The sequence below is a fragment of the Acartia tonsa genome, chromosome 15 (genome assembly GCF_053477335.1).
Source record: "Acartia tonsa isolate MP-2025a chromosome 15, ASM5347733v1, whole genome shotgun sequence".
NCBI classification, from domain to species: Eukaryota; Metazoa; Arthropoda; class Copepoda; order Calanoida; family Acartiidae; genus Acartia; species Acartia tonsa.
In genome coordinates, this window is record NC_137274.1 from 3,284,490 (window position 1) to 3,306,830 (window position 22,341).

Sequence of the window (22,341 nt, forward strand, 5' to 3'; positions counted from 1 at the left end):
TGCATGTATATGTGTTTAGTGCCCTAGGCAAATGGGAATAGATGTCACCGCTTTTGGCCTACATATTCTATTGACATCATAGTAGAGGGAAAGAGAAAGGGAAGGGGAAAAGAAACCCCTAGAAAAGACATGGGGTATAAGGAATTTTCTGACGTCAATAGAATAGGTAGGCCAAAAGCAGTGACCTGTATCCCCATTTTCCTAGGGCACTAAACAAAGCTACGATATTGGATATTTTCAAACATTTGCCATTTGATAGAACTTATCTACTTTGAAAAACCGTCAGACCTATTGCTAAAATTCAGTCTTTGAGAATAGTTATTTCTCGCATCGTATTATAAACGGCTTTCCGCGGATATAGAAAGTACAATTATAATATTAAAACCAGTTTTTTTAGCCCCGAGGTGCCGAAGGCACGGGCTGAAAAAACTGGTTTCAATCTTATGATTGTACATTTCTATATTCGTAGAAAACTGGATATAATACGATGCTAGACATAGTTTTTTCGTATGGATGAGAACCGGTTCCTATCCACCGGATTCGAATGAATACGAGAAAAGATATTAAAGATTTTATTTTTTGTTTTAAAAATGTTATTTTACATGTATTTGCGCCATCTTGAAGTGTCTTAATAAATTTCTGTTAGCTTTCATTGGATATTAGAATAAATAATTACTAGATGAAACCAGTTTTCTTAGCCCAGAGGGAAAGAAGGTCCTGGGTAACAAAACTGGTTTAAATCTTAATTTTTTATTCTAATATCCGTGGAAAAGCTGTCTATAATACAAGGTGTTAAATAACTATAAAATCTAGGGGTCATGGGAAGGCAACGAATTTGTGGGTTTCGTCGTATTTTCACAATAGCTTTTAAAAGGTTATTTTAGGTTAGGTTAGGTGATTGCCCCACAGGGCCTAGAAATAGGAGAAAAGCTACTGTGAAAATATGACGAAACCCGCATCTTCGGTTCCTTCACATCTATCTATCTATCTATCTATCTATCTATCTATCTATCTATCTATCTATCTATCTATCTATCTATCTATCTATCTATCTATCTATCTATATATCTATCTATCTATCTATCTATCTACCTATCAAATTTAGGGACCCTGAAACTACCCCAATTCAAAAGCCACATTTCAGCATAGATTCAATTCTCAACAGTAAGGTAAGCTCCACACTTTTAAATCCGATTAATATCCGCTGGATTAAAACCGGTTATCCGCCATACTATCCGCATATTATCCGCGGAAAGCTGTCTATAATGTGTTCATTTTGGTTCACTTTTATCGCATTAATAAGTACCCCAAAATGATATGTACCCCAAAAAATTAGTACCCAAAATAATAAGTACCTAAATTAATATATTTTCAAATTAATTTGTACCAAAAATTTTTCTAACGGTGATTTCTCTTGGGAGGGTGATGGTACTCTCCCCCAAAATAGTTATAAACCTTTCCAGGACATATGAGAAGTCACCCATCAAAGGAGAACCATATCGGTTCAGCGGTTAGCGAGATCATTCAGTACAAACAGAAAGAAAAATATACATTCAAACAGACAGACAAACAGACAGACAAACAGACAGACAAACAGACAGACAAACAGACAGACAAACAGACAGACAAACAGACAGACAAACAGACAGACAAACAGACAGACAAACAGACAGACAAACAGACAGACAAACAGACAGACAAACAGACAGACAAACAGACAGACATCGTGTTACTTTATTATAAGAATATTTATTGAAGGCCGAGAATTTATCTAAAGAAGATTTTTCAACCTTGCGGGCAAACTTCCATCCTATGCGCGGCGGGACCCATGTGGACAGGTATTTCATTATTTTCATTGTCAATTGTCATATCTCTGTCGGTCGGTCTGTCTGTCTGTCTGTCTGTCTGTCTGTCTGTCCGTCTGTCCGCCTGTCTGTCCGTCTGTCTGTACGTCTGTCTGTCTGTCTGTCTGTTTGTCTGTCCGTCTGTCCGTCTGTCCGTCTGTCCGTCTGTCTGTCTGTCTGTCTGTCTGTCTGTCTGTCTGTCTGTCTGTCTGTCTGTCTGTCCGTCTGTCTGTCTGTCTGTCTGTCTGTCTGAAGCTTAAGATCTCAGTAACCAATGAACTGATCGGATTCTACTCTTCAGGGAATATACCTACTGGTCCTGTGGTGGTTTTAGGCTATTTTCTTGGGGGGTGGGACACCCCCACCACCCTCCCAAAAAAAACAACAAAAAAAACATCTATTTTTTTCTTCGAATTTTGCGAAAATTTGCCATCCAATCGCATTTTTTTCAGCTGGGTAGGTAATTATACCTCTTGGGACAAAGCCCCTAGAGGCTAGGGGCGAAGCCGCTAGTTCATTATAAGTGATCTAAAGTGATAGGACAATGGTCGATAAATTGGTGTAAATCATCAATAAATCATAATACACAAAATTAACCCTTCTGTTGATTAAAATCAGTGTGGTTGAAACCTTTGAACACTCAATGAATCAAAATTTATCAAAAGTTCATTGTTCACTATAATTTGCCAGTGATGGATCGGACATTGGACTTATCACGCTATTTGTAATCTACAGAAGGGGTAATTTTGTGTATCATCATTGGGGGATGTACAATGTACATCAATTTATCGGCCATTGAGGGTTCCATGAAAATAAGGCTTTCAATGTTTATTTTATATTTAAATGTTGTTTTTTTAAATCTCCTAGCGAAAACAAAAATTTAAAGAAAAAAATCATTGATAAAAATGTCTCATCCCTTTGGAACCCTGAATTTTGATAAGCCTTTTAAGGTGTCTTTAAAAAAATGACATCACACAATACAAATGCCTAATGATAGGCCAATACACAGACTAAATTACCAAAAGCTGACCAGTATATATTTTAATTGACCGATGGTAGGCCAGTATTTCGTCATTGTCCTCTATAAAAAGCTTCCGTAGCTACTCTTTAACTATCGTCCGTACCGTCCAGGTAATTTTAAAAAATAGGATCGGCGTTTGTGTGTCTGTCGCTAACCCTGAGAGAGAGAGAGAGAGAGAGAGAGAGAGAGAGAGAGAGAGAGAGAGAGAGAGAGAGAGAGAGAGATAGGGGACAATGGGCTGTTTATTACACTAGTCCCCATAGTTTTATAATAACGTTTTCTAATTCGTTGGCTTAACAACTTTTGTGAACTTTAATTGGTTGATTCATTAAGTTGAGTGTCCAAACGTTTCAACCAATACTTTTAATCTACAGAAGGGTTAATTTTGTGTATCATCACTGGGGATGTATATCAATTTATTAACAATTGTCTTATCCCTTTAGATCTGTAGCTAACCACTCAGCCGATATAGTTCTCCTTTAAAATTATTCTCGCATATGCCCTAGGAAGGTTTATATCTATTTTTGGGGAGGGTATCTTTTACTTTTTGAAACTAGAATAAAAAAGAATAGGGGGTCGTATTCAAACCCCCACCACGTTAAGTTAATATATGATTCAGAGATTTTTAAGAAGGTAGTGGACCTAGGAATATAAATTGTAATTAGAATTATTGGTATCCAATAATTCAAAAATCTATTTTAAATAGTAACCGAGAAAATTGTGTTTCTTATGTGGGAGGGAGGGGGGGAAGATATTAAAAAAAATAATACAATACAAATGACCAATGATAGGCCAATACACAGACTAAATTAAAATTCAAGGCCAACGAATAAGAAACGTTTAATGCCCCCCCCCCCCTAAAATGTATAAAAGCAGAAATTTATTTTAATCAGATAATTCTTTTATTTTTCTAAATTTTATCCCGAGTTTTAATCAGAGACATTGGGCGGTTTATTACACTAGTACCCAAAGTTTTTTTTAATAACGTTGGCTTAACAAATTTTAATAAATTTTAATTGGTTGGGTTATTAAGTTGAGTGTCCAAACGTTTCAACCACTAATTGTAATCTACAAAAGGTATAATTTTGTGATTAATTATTGGGGAATTTATCGGCCATTGTCTTATCCCTTTAGATCACTGGTTTTAATTTAATCAAATGATTCTTTTATTTTTTCAGAACAACCAAAGCCATGGAGGGCGAAACCTTTTTCAATAACTCATATACCCAGTCAGGTTGGTAGTTGCGAAACCGATTAATATCCGCTGGATAAGAACCGGTTCTCAGCCATACTATCCGCATAATATCCGCGGAAAGCTGTCTATAATACGATAAAAGTCAGGTCGGTTTTAATAGGGTTATAGACAGCTTTTCCGCGGAGATTATGCGGATTGTATGGCTGAGAACCGGTTCTAACCCAGCGGATATTAAGTGGATTAAAACATTCTTCAAGCCAAGAACTTTCGGAATCCCGTAGATAGATAGATAGATAGATAGATAGATAGATAGATAGATATATAAATAGATAAATAGATAGATAGATAGATAGATAGATTGCGTAACAATTTGTATCTTATTATTATTCATTAATGTGTAATTTTTTGCCATTTCATTTGGTATGAATACTAAACAGCCAATAAAATCTTTTTTTAGCAATTAACAGCATAGCAACTCTTTAACCTTGTGAAAACAGACAAAGAGACAGATAGACATACATACATAAATATAGACATATAGAATAACATACAGACATACAGATAGACAGACAGATTGACAGTCAGACAGATAGATAGACATATAGACAGACAGATAGACGGACAGATAGACAGACAGATTGACAGACAGACATACAGACAGATAGACATATAGACAGACACACAGACAGACATACAGTTTGATATAAAACCAGACAAAGATATAGACATATTGACATACAGATAGACAGAAAGCCAGACAAACATACAGACATACAGACAGACATACAGACAGTCATACAGACAGACATACAGACAGACATACATACAGACACATTGGTTTAATTTAATATGACAATTATAACGGATTAATTTAAGCATAAAACAAACCAACCCTAATGTAAAAAAATTTATTATAAAAAAAAGTTCGCGGCTTTTTATGAACGTATTATTTTTATGTGGGAGGGGGGGGGAGAAGATTCCCCATGAATAAATTATTAATGATGCTCAGGTGGCTTATAGACATCTTTCCGCCGGATATAATGCGGATAGTATGGCTGAGAACCGGTTCTAATCCAGCGGATATACATCGGATTAACCCCCCAACCCGTGAATAAATTATTAATGATGCTCAGGTGGCTTATTAAGATCAGGGGAACGGCTGCACGGTATTTATATTCAACAGATGATAATATATATTTATTGCATTTGTATTATAGACAGCTTTCCGCGGATATTTAAATGAAAAATAATATATTGAACCCAGTTTTATTAGCCCCAAATTGCTATTCAAACTATGGAAAATTGTCTGTAATACAATGATATACATGATTTTTCAGTATGGCTGAGAGTGAACCGATTCTAATCCAGCATATATTAATTGGTTTTGAAGCCATACTGGAATAGTTATTTATCGCTTTGTGTTTATAAACAGATTTCCGCGTATATACAATTCGAAATTGGTTTTAATCTTACGATTGTACATTTTTACACCAGTAGAAAATTGTCTGAATTACGAGGCTAGACATAATTTTTTCGTATGGATGAGAACCGTTTCTTATCCACCGGAATCGAATGAATACGAGAAAATCATTTATATTATTTTTATGTGTGTGTGTGTATGTGTATGATTCTTAAATGTCAAACAAACGCACAAATGCACACACACACACAGGCACACATACACAAACATGAAAATTAACATGTTTTCAAAGGACATACGGACACTCTGCGATTTATGATTATGTAGTTGCTACGCTTTCTAAATCATGCCTAACTATTAAAGGAATCATTATGCCAAGTTTGAAATCGATAGGACAATTATAACATACCTTTATTAACGATTAAAAGCTATTAGTTACGGACGGACGGACCAACCCTAATTATAGAGAGCTTCGCTTTGTAAAAAGTCTCGCGTTAAAAAATGTTCCAAAATTTTTATTGAAAATTCACGAAATTAAAGAAGTTTTGGAAAACAAGAATGAAAAAAACAAGGATGACAACATCTATAAAAAGGGGAGCTCAATTAATAGAACATTTAAAGAAATATGAGTTTGGGAGAGAGGGGATATTGGGTTGTTTATTTCACTAGTCCCCAAAGTTTTATAATAACGTTTTCTTATTCGTTGGCTTAATAACTTTTTGGGGACTTTTCATTAATTTTTAGTGTTCAAACGTTTTAACCAATACTTGTAATTTACAGGTTGGGTAATTTTGTGTATCATCCGTGAGAATGTACATCAATTTATCGGCCATTGTCTTATCCCTTTAGATCACTGTAGATCAAGTAGAAACAAGGCGAAGTCCTGAAATGGTAGGACAAACGAACATTAATACTTGTAGAGTTTCAGAATTTTGTTGAAAAACTGCTGAAGTTCGGGACAGTCAACTTAATGAGCAATCCAATCAAAATTCAATAAAAGTACCCAAAGTTTTTACGCTAACGAATTGGGTGACGTAGATATGAAACTTTGGGTACCAGTGTAATATACAGTCCAATGTCCCCTCCCTCCCTGATTCCTATTCCTATAAGGTATATTAGTATGTAGCCTAAGACCATCCATAAAATAAGGAACTCATCATTGGGGATGTACATCAATTTATCGGCCATTGTCTTATCCCTTTAGATCCCTGCAATAAAATTTTATAAAAGTCCCCAAAGTTGTTAAACCAACGGCTAAGAAAACGTTATTATAAAACCTTGGGTACCAGTGTAATAAAACTTTGGGTACCAATGTAATAAAACTTTGGGTACTAATGTAATTAAACTTTGGGTACCAATGTAATAAAACTTTGGGTACCTATATCATTGGGGGATATACATCAATTTATCGGCCATTGTCTTATCCCTTTAGATCCCTGCGAGACCCCACAGTTTGAATTGTTGACAGGCCCTGATTAAATTTTATAATTGTTCTCGACGGGTGGTGATAAATATCTTCAACACCCCCCTCCCCCCTCCCCCCCAACACATAGATATAGATAGATAGATAGATAGATAGATAGATAGATAGATAGATATGTTTAAAATGATATATTTCATTTTTAAAGGAACATATCATACATTAAGATATAGAATAGTTAAAGATAGATAGATAGATAGATAAATAGATAAAAAGATAGAAAGATAGAAAATTAGATAGATAGATAGATAGATAGACAGACAGACAGACAGCCCCACACACATATATATCAGGGATCTAAAGGGATAAGAAAAATGCCTATAAATTAGTACCAAAAGTTTTATCATATTGGCACCTCAACTTTTATTACATTGGTACCCAAAGTTTTATTAAATCTTAAATATCCCCCACGGGCCCCCCCTCCCCAATTACAATAACAAATATATCAGGGATCTAAAGGGATAAGACAATTGCCTATAAATTGATGTACATTCCCATTGATGATAGATGGATAGATACATAATTGAATATATAGATAGATATATAGGATAGATAGATAGATAGATAGATAGATAGATAGATAGACGACGGGTGGTGATGAATATCTTCAACACCCCCCCCCCCTCCTCCCACACATACACATATATATATAGATAGATATATATATATGTTTAAATTGATATATGTATTTTATTAAAAGGAACATATCATAGATTGATATAAATGATAAATAGATAGATGGATACATAGATAAATATTTCGATAGATGGATATATAGATAGATAGATAGATATATAGATAGATAGATAGTTAGATAGTTAGATAGTTAGATAGATAGATAGAGAAAGAGATAGATAGGATAGATAGATACATCATACATATAGATAGATAGATATGTTTAAAATAATATACATTAGATCTTTTCATGAAAATACCCTTTCTCGAATTTCATTCTTCTGCTAACCTAAAAAGTTACTTTAGGGGCCTAGAAATACATGTACAAAATTTCAGCTCTTTATCTCTACTGGCGACCTAGCGCCAGGCATGTAAAATATCAACAGATAACGGTAGAACGGCGGTTTTAACAATATCTCAGTAATGTGCAGGTTTTAAGCTCTTCTGCATATTTCAATTTAAACACATAAGGCCAAAGATATTATATCCAAAAAATCTTTTGTCAAAGTCTACTCTACACCTAGCGCCAGTCAGTTTTCTAAAATCATGCATTTTATACCTGTGAAAAATGAAATCGCCATCACTAGGTGTAGAGTAGACTTTGACAAAAGATTTTTGGGATATCATAACTTAGGCCTTATGTGTTTAAGTTAAAATATGCAGAACACCTAAATTCACCTTCCAAGCCATTCTCTAAGCATTTTATTTTTTTTTTATGAAATAACGGGATTTCAAAACTGCCCTTTGAAAAGGCCTAAAAAATATCTTTTTTTGTCCCTTTTTTCACTGTTTATAGTTACAACTTATTAAGATATTATTCTCAGTTAAAAAAAAATTGGCGCTTCCAGCACCAAAACCGGCAAAAACAGGCAGTTAAACTTCTGTACCCCTACTACACCCCCTAACAGACCCCCCCTCTATCTCGGCTCCTGTTACAGATAGAGACATAAAACTTTTTTCTGGTGGTTCATGTGTATTTTTAGAGAACATTACTTTTACTAGTCATAGCAGTCAGACCACTCCTTATCTGCTTTTTAGCAGCCAGCTGCTAAATATTTAAACAGCTGTAGAGCAGCCAATTTTAAAGCTAAGAAAACCAAATTTTATTACAAACTATTATTTTTTATAACAAAAAAATACGTTTTCTGATCATCGCCAAAAAACAACAAATAACAGAAACTGCCAATTTTGGCGGTAAAACGGCGGTTGGCGGCGCTAAATGATATTTTTATCTGTTTATAGTTAAAACTTATTAAGATATTATTCTCAGTTTAAAAAAATTTGCGCTTCCAGCACCCAAACCGGCAAAAACAGGCAGTTAAACTTCTGTACCCCTACTTAACCACCTAACAGACCCCCCCCTCTATCTCCGCTTCTGTTACAGATAGAGACGTAAAACTTATTTCTGGTGGTTCATGTGTATTTATAGAGAAAATTACTTTTTCTTGTCATAGCAATCAGACCGCTCCTTATCCGCTTTTTAGTTGCCAGCTGCTAAATATTAAAAAAAGCTGTAGACTGGCCAATTTTAAAGCTAGGAAAACCAAATTTTATGACGATCTATTATTTTTCCTATAAAAAAAATATTTTTTCTGACCATCTCCACAAAACGACAAATAACGGAAACCGCCAATTTTGGCAGTAAAACGGTTGGCCGCAGCTGGCTGCTAAAAAGTGGATAAGGAGCGGTCTGATCGTTATGACTAGAAAAAGTAATTTTCTCTAAAAATACAAATGAACCACCAGAAAAAAGTTTTACGTCTCTATCTGTAACAGAAGCCAAGATAGAGGGGGGGGTCTGTTAGGGGGTTAGGTAGGGGTACAGAAGTTTAACTGCCTGTTTTTGCTGGTTTTGGTGCTGGAAGCGCCAATTATTTTAAAACTGAAAATAATATCTTAATAAGTTGTAACTATAAACAGATAAAAATATTATCTAGCGCCGCCAACCGCCATTTTACCGCCAAAATTGGCAGTTTCCGTTATTTGTTGTATTTCGGCGATGGTCAGAAAAGGTATTTTTTTTGTTATAAAAAATATTAGTTTGTCGTAAAATTTGGTTTTCTTAGCTTTAAAATTGGCTGCTCTACAGCAGTTTTAATATTTAGTGGCTGGACGCTAAAAAGCAGATAAGGAGCGGTCTGACCGCTATGACTAGAAAAAGTAATTTTCTCTAAAATACACATGAACCACCTGAAAAAAGTTTTACGTCTCTATCTGTAACAGAGGCCGAGATGGAGTGGGGGGGGGGGGGGGGTATGTTAAGTGGTTAAGTAGGGGTACAGAAGTTTAACTGCCTGTTTTTGCCGGTTTTGGTGCTGGAAGCGCCAATTTTTTTTTTAACTGAGAATAATATCTTAATAAGTTGTAACTATAAACAGATAAAAATATTATTTAGCGCCGCTAACCCATAGGCGTCCAAGGGGGGGGTAATGGGCCATTTGGCACCCCCAAAATTTTTTGAACAATACCCCCCCCCAAAAAAATTACCCCTACCTTGGGGGTGCCATAGGCACCCCCAACGATTTTGGGGGGGGTATTTACCCCCCCAAACCATTTTGGCACCCCCAAAAAATTTAAAGTTAGTATTTACCCCCCCCAAACCATTTTGGCACCCCCAAAATTTTTTGAACAATACCCCCCCCAAAAAAAAATTACCCCTACCTTGGGGGTGCCGTAGGCACCCCCAACGATTTTGGGGGGGGTATTTACCCCCCCCCCAAACCATACCCCCCCCAAAATAAATGTTCTTTAAAAAAAATTTTTTTGGGGGGGTATTTCCCCCCCCCCCCAAATTGAATGTTCTTAAAAAAAAATTTTACTGAAAATTTTTTTTTGGGGCAGATGGACATACAGACACAGATACAGATGGACTGACAGACAGACACAGATACAGACAGAAAGACAGACAGATAAACAGATAGACAGACAAACTAACAGACACACAGACAGATGGACAGACAGACAGACAGACAGACAAACAAACAGATAAACAGACAGAAAGACAGGCAGAAAGACAGACAGATGGACAGACAGACATACAAACAGACAGACACACAGACAGACACACAGACAGAAAGACGGACAGATAGACAGACAGATGGAAAGACAGACAGACAAACTAACAGACACACAGACAGATGGACAGACAGACAGACAGACAGACAAACAAACAGATAAACAGACAGAAAGACAGGCAGAAAGACAGACAGATGGACAAACAGAAAGACACACAGACAGATGGACAGACAGATAGACAGATAAACAGATTTACAGACAGACAGACGGACAGATAGAGAGACAGACACACAGACAGAAAGATGGACATACAGACACAGATACAGATGGACTGACAGACAGACACAGATACAGACAGAAAGACAGACAGATAAACAGATAGACAGACAAACTAACAGACACACAGACAGATGGACAGACAGACAGACAGACAGACAAACAAACAGATAAACAGACAGAAAGACAGGCAGAAAGACAGACAGATGGACAGACAGACATACAAACAGACAGACACACAGACAGACACACAGACAGAAAGACGGACAGATAGACAGACAGATGGAAAGACAGACGGGCAGACTGAGAGACACACAGACAGACAGAAAGACAAACATACCTATGGACAGATAGACAAACGAACAGGCAGTCAGATGGACAGACAGACAGACAGAGCGACAAACAGATAAACAAACAAATTTAGATTGCTAATATGGACATCATTTATTGGTCAATACCTTCATCCAGTAGGAGCGGAGGGGACGGAATAAAGGTGAGGTGGATGGGGGGTATCATTATTTTAGCCAGCTGTGGTTATTACTTTATAAGAGTACAAGAAAATGTGGTGCAACATCCAAGTAATTATATATCCATTATTATAAATTAAATTAAAATATCAGGAATTTTATGTGAAACCGATTAATATCCGCTGGATTAGAACCGGTTCTCAACTACATACTATCCGCATAATATACGCGGTAAGTTGTCTATAATACGATATGATTAAAAAAACAGGTATCTAAAGGGATAAGACAATGGACGACAAATTGATGTACATCCCCAATGATGATACACAAAATTAAGCCCTAACGTTTGGACACTCACCTTAATAGACCAACTAATCAAATTTCAAGCAAATTTCCCAAAACCAAGGAATCAGAAACATTATCATAAAACTTTGGGGACTAGTGTAATAAACAGCCCAATGATCTACATTTAAAATTTAAAGATAAACAAAATTACCCCTTTTCTAGATTAAAATTAGTATTTAAAACGTTTGGACCCTAATTTTTAAGCCAAGATTTAAAAGGTTTTAAATTTAAAAAGCCAAACAATTCTTTGGGCTGTTTTTGAGATACTAATTAACAAAGAGGGAACATTGGGCTGTTTATTACACTAGTACCCAAAGTTTTATAATAACATTTTCTTATTTGGTGGCTTAACAACTTTGGAACTTTTATCAAATTTTGATTGGTTGGTTCATGAAGTTAAGTGTCTAAACGTTTCAACTGCTATAATTGTTATCTACAGAAAAGGGGTAATTTTGTGAATTGTCATTGGGGATCTACATAAATTTATTGGCCATTGTCTTATCCCTTTAGATTCCTATTTGATTGTGCTGAATTTTGAAAGAAGCGATGAAATAATCGATATATTATTACTTAGATGTTGCACAAGATTTTTATGTATAATACAAAGTAGAACGATGTCTGTCTGTCCGTCCGTCTGTCTGTCCCTTAAGATCTCGGTAACCAGTGAACTGATTGGATTCTACTCTTCAGGGAATATACCTACTGGTCCTGTGGTGGTTTTAAGCTATTTTCTTGGGAGGTGGGTCCGTGGGACACCCCACCCCAAAAAAATCCCCCTCATTTTTTTATTCGAAATGGAAGCGGGACCAATTTTTAATTTTTTTAAAATTACCTCTTGGGGCAAAGCCCCTAGAGGCTAGGGGCAAAGCTGCTAGTGTATTTTAACAAAGCAATGCAGCTGGCTAAAATTACAATATCCCCCCTTTAATCTGGATGAACCAACTGACAAATAATTAGGTCTATATTAGCAACTTAAATTACAAATTTTCGGGTATAGTCCCTTTCGTGGTAACGCACCTTAAGGGGCGATTCTTCGCATTTTTCACAATAACTTTCCTTCTATTTCTAGCCCCTGCGGGGGGCTCTAACCCTGCGGGGCCAATTGCCTAACCCTGTGGGGCAATCACCTAACCCAATATAACCTAAAATACCGTATAAAAAGCTTTTTTAAAAATACGACGAATCGCCCCTTAAGGGGCGTTGTTACGAAAGGGACTATTCCCAAATTTTCCCCTGTTAATATATCCACGTATATTATATATCCATTGCTTTAATTAAATCATGGATTTTCAGGGATCTAAAGGGATAAGACAATGGCCGATAAATTAATGTACATCCCCAATGATGATACACAAAATCACCCCTTATGTATATTACAAAACGAACATGTTCGAACACTCAACTCAATGAACCTAGAAAAAAATTCCCCGAAACTAACAAATAAGAAACGTGTTATCATTAAACTTTGGGGACTTGTTTAATAAACAGCCCTAATGTCCCCTCCCTTTTACAAAAAACAAGTATGACAACATCCATAAAAGCGAAGCGATAAAACGGTAGGACATTAACTCTTGTATGGTGTCAGAATATAATTGTATAAGAGTCGAAACAAAATTGTTAAAAAAATGTGTTGAAAAACAGCTTAAATACAGGATAAAGTTTATGGACATACTTACCTTTTTAGGTCTTGACTATATAGTTGCTTTGCTTTTAATATTGTACTTTGTTGTCTCATGAATCAATATACCAAAAATCAGATGAATCAGATAGTTAGAAAAATCAACATGTTTCAAAAAGGACGTACGGACATAAATAATACCGAACTACTACATGAATCACAAAGCAAAGTTTGAAATCAATAGGGCAATTCTAACATGCCTAAATTAATGAGAAAAGCTATCCATCACGGACGGACGGACCGACCAACCCTTATTATAGAAAAGTTTCGTTTCTCAGGGGGGGGGGGAATTAATGTGCTGGAGGTTTGTGATCATGAGAGGGAGAGCACATGGAGTTGTTAATTAAACTCCACTCATTCGTTGGCTCTAAAACTTTGGGTACTTTTTAAAAACTTTGGATACCGTTTCAGAGCTTCGCTTCTCATCCTTGGTTTTGTACAAATTCACCTACATAGAAAAGTGTTCTAAAATTAATTATTTGTTATTAATATAAGATTTTATTTAATTTTTGTAGATTTTTTATATTATTTTGGAGAATTTTTTTTTAATTTTAGTGATCTGGCTACAATAGGGGGTTTAGCGACCCTATTTTTTAATGGACATACGGACTTTCTGAAGATTATAGAGTTGCTACGCTATATTACAAAGGACATACTTACACGTTTAAATCTTGATTAATATTATAGAAATGCTTCGCTTGTAATATTATACTGTTTTCTCCTAGGAATCATTATTTCAAAAATCAGATGAATAGGATAATTGTTTTCAAAAAAAAAAAGTTTGACTTTATAACGATTATGAAGTTGCTACGCTTTTTAAATGTTACCTAAACGCTACAGGAATCACCATGCAAAGTTTAGAATTGAGAGGAAAATTCAAAAATGCCTAAATTTAAGATAAGAGGTATCTTTTACGGACGGTCGGACAGAGAGGCCCTAAATATAGAAAATCTTTGGTTATTAGAAAATTTTTGAGTATTTACAGGGATCTTAAGGGATAAGACAATGGAGTTAAATTTGATATATGTTCCCATTGGTGATAAACAAAAATACTCTTATCTGTAGACTAAAATGTTTGGTTGAAAAGTTTAAACACTACTAGTTTCAAAACAAACAATTAAAATGAAATAAAGAAGAATCCATGGATTTTTGAGCTAATGAACCAAACAAAAACGTCATTTCAAAACTTTGGGGACTAGTGTAATAAACTTCCTGAGTTATGGGATAGACAGACGAACGGACAGACAGACAGACCCTAATCATAGAAAAAGATTGGGGTTTAAAGAAATATCTTTTGGGGGAATTTCAATGTTGTCTTTGATGAGCGAATATGGAATGTGCGGAATTTTATCCGGACAGATTCTCTAAACATCCCGAAACCGATTATTATCCGCTGGATTAGAACCGGTTCTCAGCCATACTATCTGCATAATATCCGCGAAAAGCTGTTTATAATCCGGACAGATTCTTTAAACATCCTTATTAAATTATCAATTACCTCATATTGGAGGCTGCTGTTCATGACACTTTCAAACAACCTAAGATATCTAAACTCTCATTTTCTGCCCAAACATCTAATTAGGTTAAAGGAAGCCTGCAAGAAATACAATTGCTGAAAGAATGCCACAAGTTTCAATGCCTTCAAATTCAATAACATAACAATAAACAATTTTAGAATGACATTTTTATTTTGATAAAAACTTTTTCATGTACCTAAAATTTCCTTGTAAAAATACTACAACCGTTTGGTTATGAGGCTGAAGTCTGAATTTGTGGCAGTCTTTCAGCAGTAAGCAGGGTGTATTTCTTGCAGGCTTCCTTTAAGTAACACCTAACAGACAATTAACTCTTTGATTAGGGACATATGTGTGGATATCCTAACTGTGCCCCTTATAAATTGATTTATGGGCCATGGCATCCCCCCTACTCTAACTATTTATGATGCACGCCTAACATAGCAAGTAATACCTAACAGACAACCAACTCTTTGATTAGGGACCTTTGTGTTGATATCCTAACTGTGCATGGTATGGAATGAGTTGCGCCTGTTTTGGTCCAAGGCATTCCCCCTACCCTAACTATTATTGTCATGCACCTGACATAGTAGCAGTAGGAACCATTATTAACGTCTTTAGATATGACACCGTGTTAAGCTTTCTCCCTACTCTGTGTATTAATTTCACACACTGGACGTAACATTTTTAAGGTCTTTTGTTATGATCCCAAGTTTAGCAATGATTCAAAAGCATCACCTTTCTTGGTAAAGATGTGCTACGTCTTAAGACAGACTTGTTGATGCCAGAGTCTAAAAAGGGAATAGTAGCTTTTGCAAAATTCCATAAAGTTGTGAGTAAGATTCCAATCAAATGCATTTATTAGGTCAAACTGTTTTTAAATATGTGTTTAATTATACTATGTGTTTGGTCAACATTTCAACAGTTAGACTTAAAAAGCGCATTGACACCAGATTCATAAACATTGCAGAATGGGGGGATGTTAAGATGACCAATTACAAAATATCTATCTTTGTTTTTTTTTGGTTGCAGCTTGATTGTAGACATACTGTCAGACAGATGGACGGACAGACAGACAGACAGGCATAAAAATGAACAGACATTATTGTACTTTATATTATAGATTGATGAATTTTCCTGTATTGAAAATACAGATTTTTTTAGAATATGTCCATTGATTGTAAAATTAGAAAATTGTTGTTGAATATATTCAGGGAGAGAGGGGACATTGGGCTCTTCATCACACTAGTCCCCAAAGTTTTATAACTACATTCTCTTATTTCTTGGCTTAACATCTTCAGGGTTGGATCATGTTGAGCATTCAAATGATTCATCCAATAATTTAATATGCACAAGGTGTAATTTTGTGCATCATCAATTGGGATGTACATCAATTTACTGGCCATTATCTTATCCCTTTAGGTCCCTGTAAATAGGTAAAATGTATTGAGAATATGTCCCATTGTTTGTGACAATCAGACAGACAGACATACAGAGAGACAGATGGACAGACAGAAGGACATACAGAAGGACAGACAGACGGACATACAGAAGGACAGACAGACGGACAGAAAGGCAGTCAGACAGACAGACAGACAGACGGACGGACAGACAGACAGATGGACAGATATATGGACAGACAGACACAGACAGATAGACACAGACAGATACATACATACAGACAGACAGACAGAGAGACAAACATACTTATGGACAGACAGACAAATGTGCATGCATTCAAACGGACAGACAGATGGACAGACAAACATAAAAACAGACAGACAGACAAATAGACAGGCAGTCAGATGGACAGACAGACAGATAAACGGACAGGCAGTCAGATGAACAGACAAACAGACAGACAGAGCAACAAACAGATGAACAAACATTGTTTTACTTTGTATAGATGTTTCTAGAATATGTCCCATTGTTTGTGATTGTTATCTTACATTGGTTATTAAAATCCCCCACTCTTTATTACACTGGTCCTCAAAGTTTTATAATCACAAATTCTTTTTTTTGTTCCAAAAACTTTGGGACTTTTGATGAATTTTTATTAGTTGGTTCAAACACTGCAACAACTAATAGTAATCTTAAAAAGGGTGTTAATTTTATGTATCATCAATGGGGATGTACCTCAATTTATTGGCCATTGTCTTATCCCTTTAGATCCCTGTAAATAGGTAAAGATGTTTTAGAATATGTCCCGTCTTGTTTGTGATTGTTATTGTTACCGGACAGACAGACAGACAGACAGACACACAGACAGAAAGACAAACATACATATGGACAGACAGACAAATGTACATGCAGTCAGACGGACAGTCAAATGGACAGACAGACAGATAGAAGGATAGAAACACAGACAGATAGATTAGATGGAGAGACATACAGACAGACAGACAGAAAGACAAACATACATATGGACAGACAGAAAAATGGACAGGCAGAGGGACAAACATACATATGGACAGACAGATGGACAGAGTGACAAATAGATGAACAAACATCGTTCTACTTTTTATTATACTGATAAATTTGAACATAAAGATGTTTCTAGAATATGTTTGTATTTGTTATCTTACATTGGTTATTAAAATTGACAGACAGAGAGACTGATAGACAGACACACAGACACACATACAAATAGACATACAGACGGACAGACACAAAGATAGATAAACAGACTGACAGACAGACAGATAGATGGACAGACAGATGGACAGACAGATGGACAAACAAATGGACAGACAGACATAAAGACAAACATAAATAATGACAGACAGACAAAAAGAGCTACAAACAGACAAACAAACATTGTTCTACTTTTTATCATACTTATAAAGTTGAACGTAAAGATGTTTTTAGAATAGTCTTGTTTGTGATTGTTATCTTGAATTGGTTATTAAAATCCCCCACATAGAGATCAACCAAATTCAGGGATCTAAAGGGATAAGACAATGGCCGCAAAATTTATGTACATCCCTAATGATGATACATAAAATTATCTCTAATGTAGATTATAGTTAGTGGTTGAAACGATAAGACACTCAACTTAATGCACAAACGAATCAACTAAACGTTTTAAAAGCCAACAAATAAGAAAACATTATTATGAAACTTTGGGGACTAGTGTAATAATACAGTCCAATGTCCCCTCCCTCCCTAAATATAAAAAACCCCCTCACACATAGATCAACCAATTATGTTCAGTAGCGAAGCTTCTGTATTATTCACCTTGTCATAACGTCAGTCCATAAAGCAATAGGATAAATGTTATTTTATATTGATTTTAAAAATGTATGTGTGTGTGTGTACCGAAAGATCTCAATAACTGGAAGAGAGAGAGAGAGAGAGAGAGACAGAGAGAGAGACAGAGAGAGAGACAGAGAGAGAGACAGAGAGAGAGAGATAGTATGTACTAAAAGATTTAATAAACTGAGAGAGAGAGAGAGAGAGTGAGATACAGAGAGAAAGAAAGAAAGAAATAAAGAGAGAAAAAGAGAGAGGGACAGAAAGAGCAAGAGAGAGATAGAAAGAAATAAAGAAAAGGAGAAAAGAGAAATACAAAAAGAATAGAACAAAAAAGGAATTGAAATTAAAAGGGAGACACACAGAGAGAGAGAGAGAGAGAGAGAGAGAGAGGGAGTTATGTATTAGAGAAAGAGAGAGAAATAGAAAAAAAATAAATAGAGAGGAGGTGTGTTCTGTATAATTCACCTTGTCAGAACGTTAGTACATACAGCTTTAGGATAAATGTTATTTTATATTGATGTGTGTACCGAAAGATCTCAAAAACTGAGAGAGAGAGAGACAGACAGAGAGACAGAGAGAGACAGACAGACAGAGAGAGACAGAGAGAGACAGAGAGAGACAGAGAGAGAGACAGAGAGAGACAGACAGACAGACAGACAGACAGAGAGAGACAGAGAGAGACAGAGAGAGACAGAGAGACGGACAGACAGACAGAGAGAGACAGAGAGAGACAGAGAGAGACAGAGAGAGATAGAGAGAGAGAGACAGACAGACAGACAGACAGACAGAGAGAGACAGAGAGAGACAGAGAGAGACAGAGAGAGAGACAGACAGACAGACAGACAGACAGAGAGAGACAGAGAGAGACAGAGAGAGACAGAGAGAGAGACAGAGAGAGACAGAGAGAGACAGACAGACAGACAGACAGACAGAGAGAGACAGAGAGAGACAGAGAGAGACAGAGAGAGAGACAGAGAGAGATAGAGAGAGAGACAGAGAGAGAGACAGAGAGAGATAGAGAGAGACAGACAGACAGACAGACAGACAGACAGAGAGAGACAGGCAGAGAGAGACAGAGAGAGATAGAGAGAGAGATAGAGAGAGAGACAGAGAGAGAGACAGAGAGAGATAGAGAGAGACAGACAGACAGACAGACAGACAGACAGAGAGAGACAGGCAGAGAGAGACAGAGAGAGAGACAGAGAGAGATAGAGAGAGATAGAGAGAGAGACAGAGAGAGATAGAGAGAGACAGACAGACAGACAGACAGACAGACAGAGAGAGACAGGCAGAGAGAGACAGAGAGAGATAGAGAGAGAGAGATAGAGAGAGACAGAGAGAGATAGAGAGAGACAGAGAGAGTATGTATTAAAATATCTCGAAAACTGAGAGAGGGACAGAAAGAGCAAGAGAGAGATAGAAAGAAATAAAGAAAAGGAGAAAAGAGAAATACAAAAAGAATAGAACAAAAAAGAAATTGAAAGTAAAAGGGAGACACACAGAGAGAGAGAGAGAGAGAGAGAGAAAGAGAGGGAGTTATGTATTAGAAAAAGAGAGAGAAATAGAAAAAAAAGAAGGTGTGTTCTGTATAATTCACCTTCTCATAACGTTAGTACATACAGCTATAGGAGAAATGTGATTTAAGATTGATTTCAAAAAACTGCTGACAAAGGGAGATAGAGATAGAAGAAAAGATAGATAGATAGAGAGAGAGAGAGAGAGAAAAATTGAGAGTGGAAGAGAAAACAGACAAAGGGAGAGAGATAAAGAGAGAGAAACAGAAAGAGAGAGATGAAATGAGAGAGAGAGAGAGAGAGTGTGTGAGAGAGAGAGAAAGAGAGAGAGAGAAAGAGAGAGAGAGAGAAGAAAAAAACATATCTCGACAATAATCAAATTTGCTAAATTAACCCATTACAGCCTAAAATTTAAAAAAAGAAAATATAAATCCTTATACTAAAGTAACAGGATGTCTGTGTGTCTGTCTGTGTGTCTGTACCGAAGGATCTCGCTAACCGCTGAACCGATCGGGTTCTCCTTAACAGGGTAGCTTCTCATAAGTCCCGGGAAGGTTTATAACTATTTTGGGGGAGGGTACCACCACCCTCCCAAGAGAAATGACTAAAAAATCAAAAAAATTTCAAATTTAGAGGAGACTTCAACGTCAAATAAGGTGGTATCGTACATAAAAAATTAACTTTAACAAACAACAACATTTAAAGTGCCACTAGAGGCCTGTAGGGGCGTAGCCGCTAGTCCTTTTAATAAAGTAACAGGATGTCTGTCTGTCTGTCTGTCTGTTTGTCTGTACCGAAGGATCTCGCTAACCGCTGAACCGATCGGGTTCTCCTTTACAGGGTAGCTTCTCATAGGTCCAAAGAAGGTTAATAACTATTTTTGGGGTGGATACCACCACCATAACAAGATAAATCGTTACTAGAAAAAAATACTCCCCTGAAAAAAAATTTTAATTAAATCTATAATACAAAGTAGCTTGATGTCTGTCCGTCCCTCTGTCTGTCTGTCCGTCTGTCCGTCTGAAGCTTAAGATCTTGATAACCACTGAACCGATTGGATTCTACTCTTCAGGGTATATATCTATTGGTCCTGCGGTGGTTTTAAGATATTTTCTTGGGGGGTGGGACACCCCCAACCCCCCCAAAAACAAAAAAATCCCCCCCCCCCATTTTTTTTTTTTTTTTTTTTTTTTTTTACAAATTTTACGAATTTTATAAATTTTACGAATTTTACGAAATTTACGAATTTTACAAAATTTACGAAGTTAACGAATTTTGCGAATTTAATCGCAAAATGTTTTCCTACTGGGTAGGTGCGAAAATTTGTGATCCATTCTGCTGGGTAAGTAATAGAAGATGTAATTATACCTCTTGGGGCAAAGCCCCTAGAGACTAGGGGCGAAGCCACTAGTATAAATATAAAATAATTAAAAATATAAAAATGGGGAGTAGCACCCCCTCCAATAAATCCCCTCCAAAAAAATTTTTTTCCTAAATTTAAAAGAATAGTTATTAAATTTAACTTCCCCCTCCTCAAGTACCCGAAGATGCCTCTAGGGGCATAGCTGATAATTATATAACAGCGGAAAGCTGTCTATAATACGATGTGATAAATAAAATAATAAAAATATATGAATTAGATTCTTCCTTAGAGGGTTAATTTAATTTAATTTGATTTAACATATAAAGGATATATAATATACATGGATATATTGACAGGGGAATATTAGTCGTCAATTAAGGTTGCTAACACATGACCTTATTTATTGGCCAGTTTGAGGAGGGGAGGCGATGTTGTAAAGAGTAGGAGAGGGGTATCTTTATTTTAGCCAGCTGCAAGCATTACTTCATTAGAATACATGAAAATCTGGAGCAATATCCAAGTAATAATATATCTATTTTTAACATTTATTTGATAATGTTATTTTTCATGGAGAAATGAAAAATTATAATTGGCGGAATCCCGCATGGATCTAAAGGGATAAGACAATGGCCGAAAAATTGATGTACATCCCCAATGAAGATACACAATTTTAACATTTCTTTATATTAGTGGTAGATCCAAAGGGATAAGACAATGGCTGATAATTTAATGTACATCCCCAATGATGATACACAATATTATCCTTTCTGTAGATTAGTGGTGGATCTAAAGGGATGAGACAATAGCTGATTTGATGTACATCCCCAATGGTGATACACAATATTATCCTTTCTGTAGATTAGTGGTTGATCCAAAGGGATAAGACAATTGCGGATAAATTGATGTACATCCCCAATGATGATTCACAAAATTATCTCTTCTGTAGATTACTGGTTGATCTAAAGGGATAAGACAATGGCCGATAAATTGATGTACATCCCCAATGTTGATTTAAAATATTATCCTTTCTGTAGATTAAATTTAGTGGTTGAAACGTTTGAATACTTGGCCGGCTTAATGGACCGACCAATTAAAATCACTAAAGCCCCCAAGGCCAGTAAGAAATTATTAAAATAAAACTTTATTGTAAAATTATTCTTAAAAAGGCGGAATCCCAAAAGGAATCTAAAGGGATAAGACAAAGGCGGATAAATTTCTGTACATCCCCAATGATGATACACAATATTATCCTTTCTGTAGATTAGTGGTTAATCTAAAG

The 22,341-nt window shown here is 36.0% G+C and overlaps 1 protein-coding gene across 1 annotated transcript in view; it reads left to right on the top strand.

The window, feature by feature from the left end:
• LOC145307554 (uncharacterized) overlaps positions 1-22,341 on the top strand; it is a 30,323-nt gene that overhangs the window by 160 nt on the left and 7,822 nt on the right. Inside the window, exons 2-4 of the mRNA XM_080150010.1 lie at positions 1,145-1,169; positions 1,759-1,838; positions 4,044-4,099. Coding sequence (XP_080006136.1) covers positions 1,145-1,169; positions 1,759-1,838; positions 4,044-4,099 — 161 coding nt within the window. The remainder of the gene's footprint in view (positions 1-1,144; positions 1,170-1,758; positions 1,839-4,043; positions 4,100-22,341) is intronic.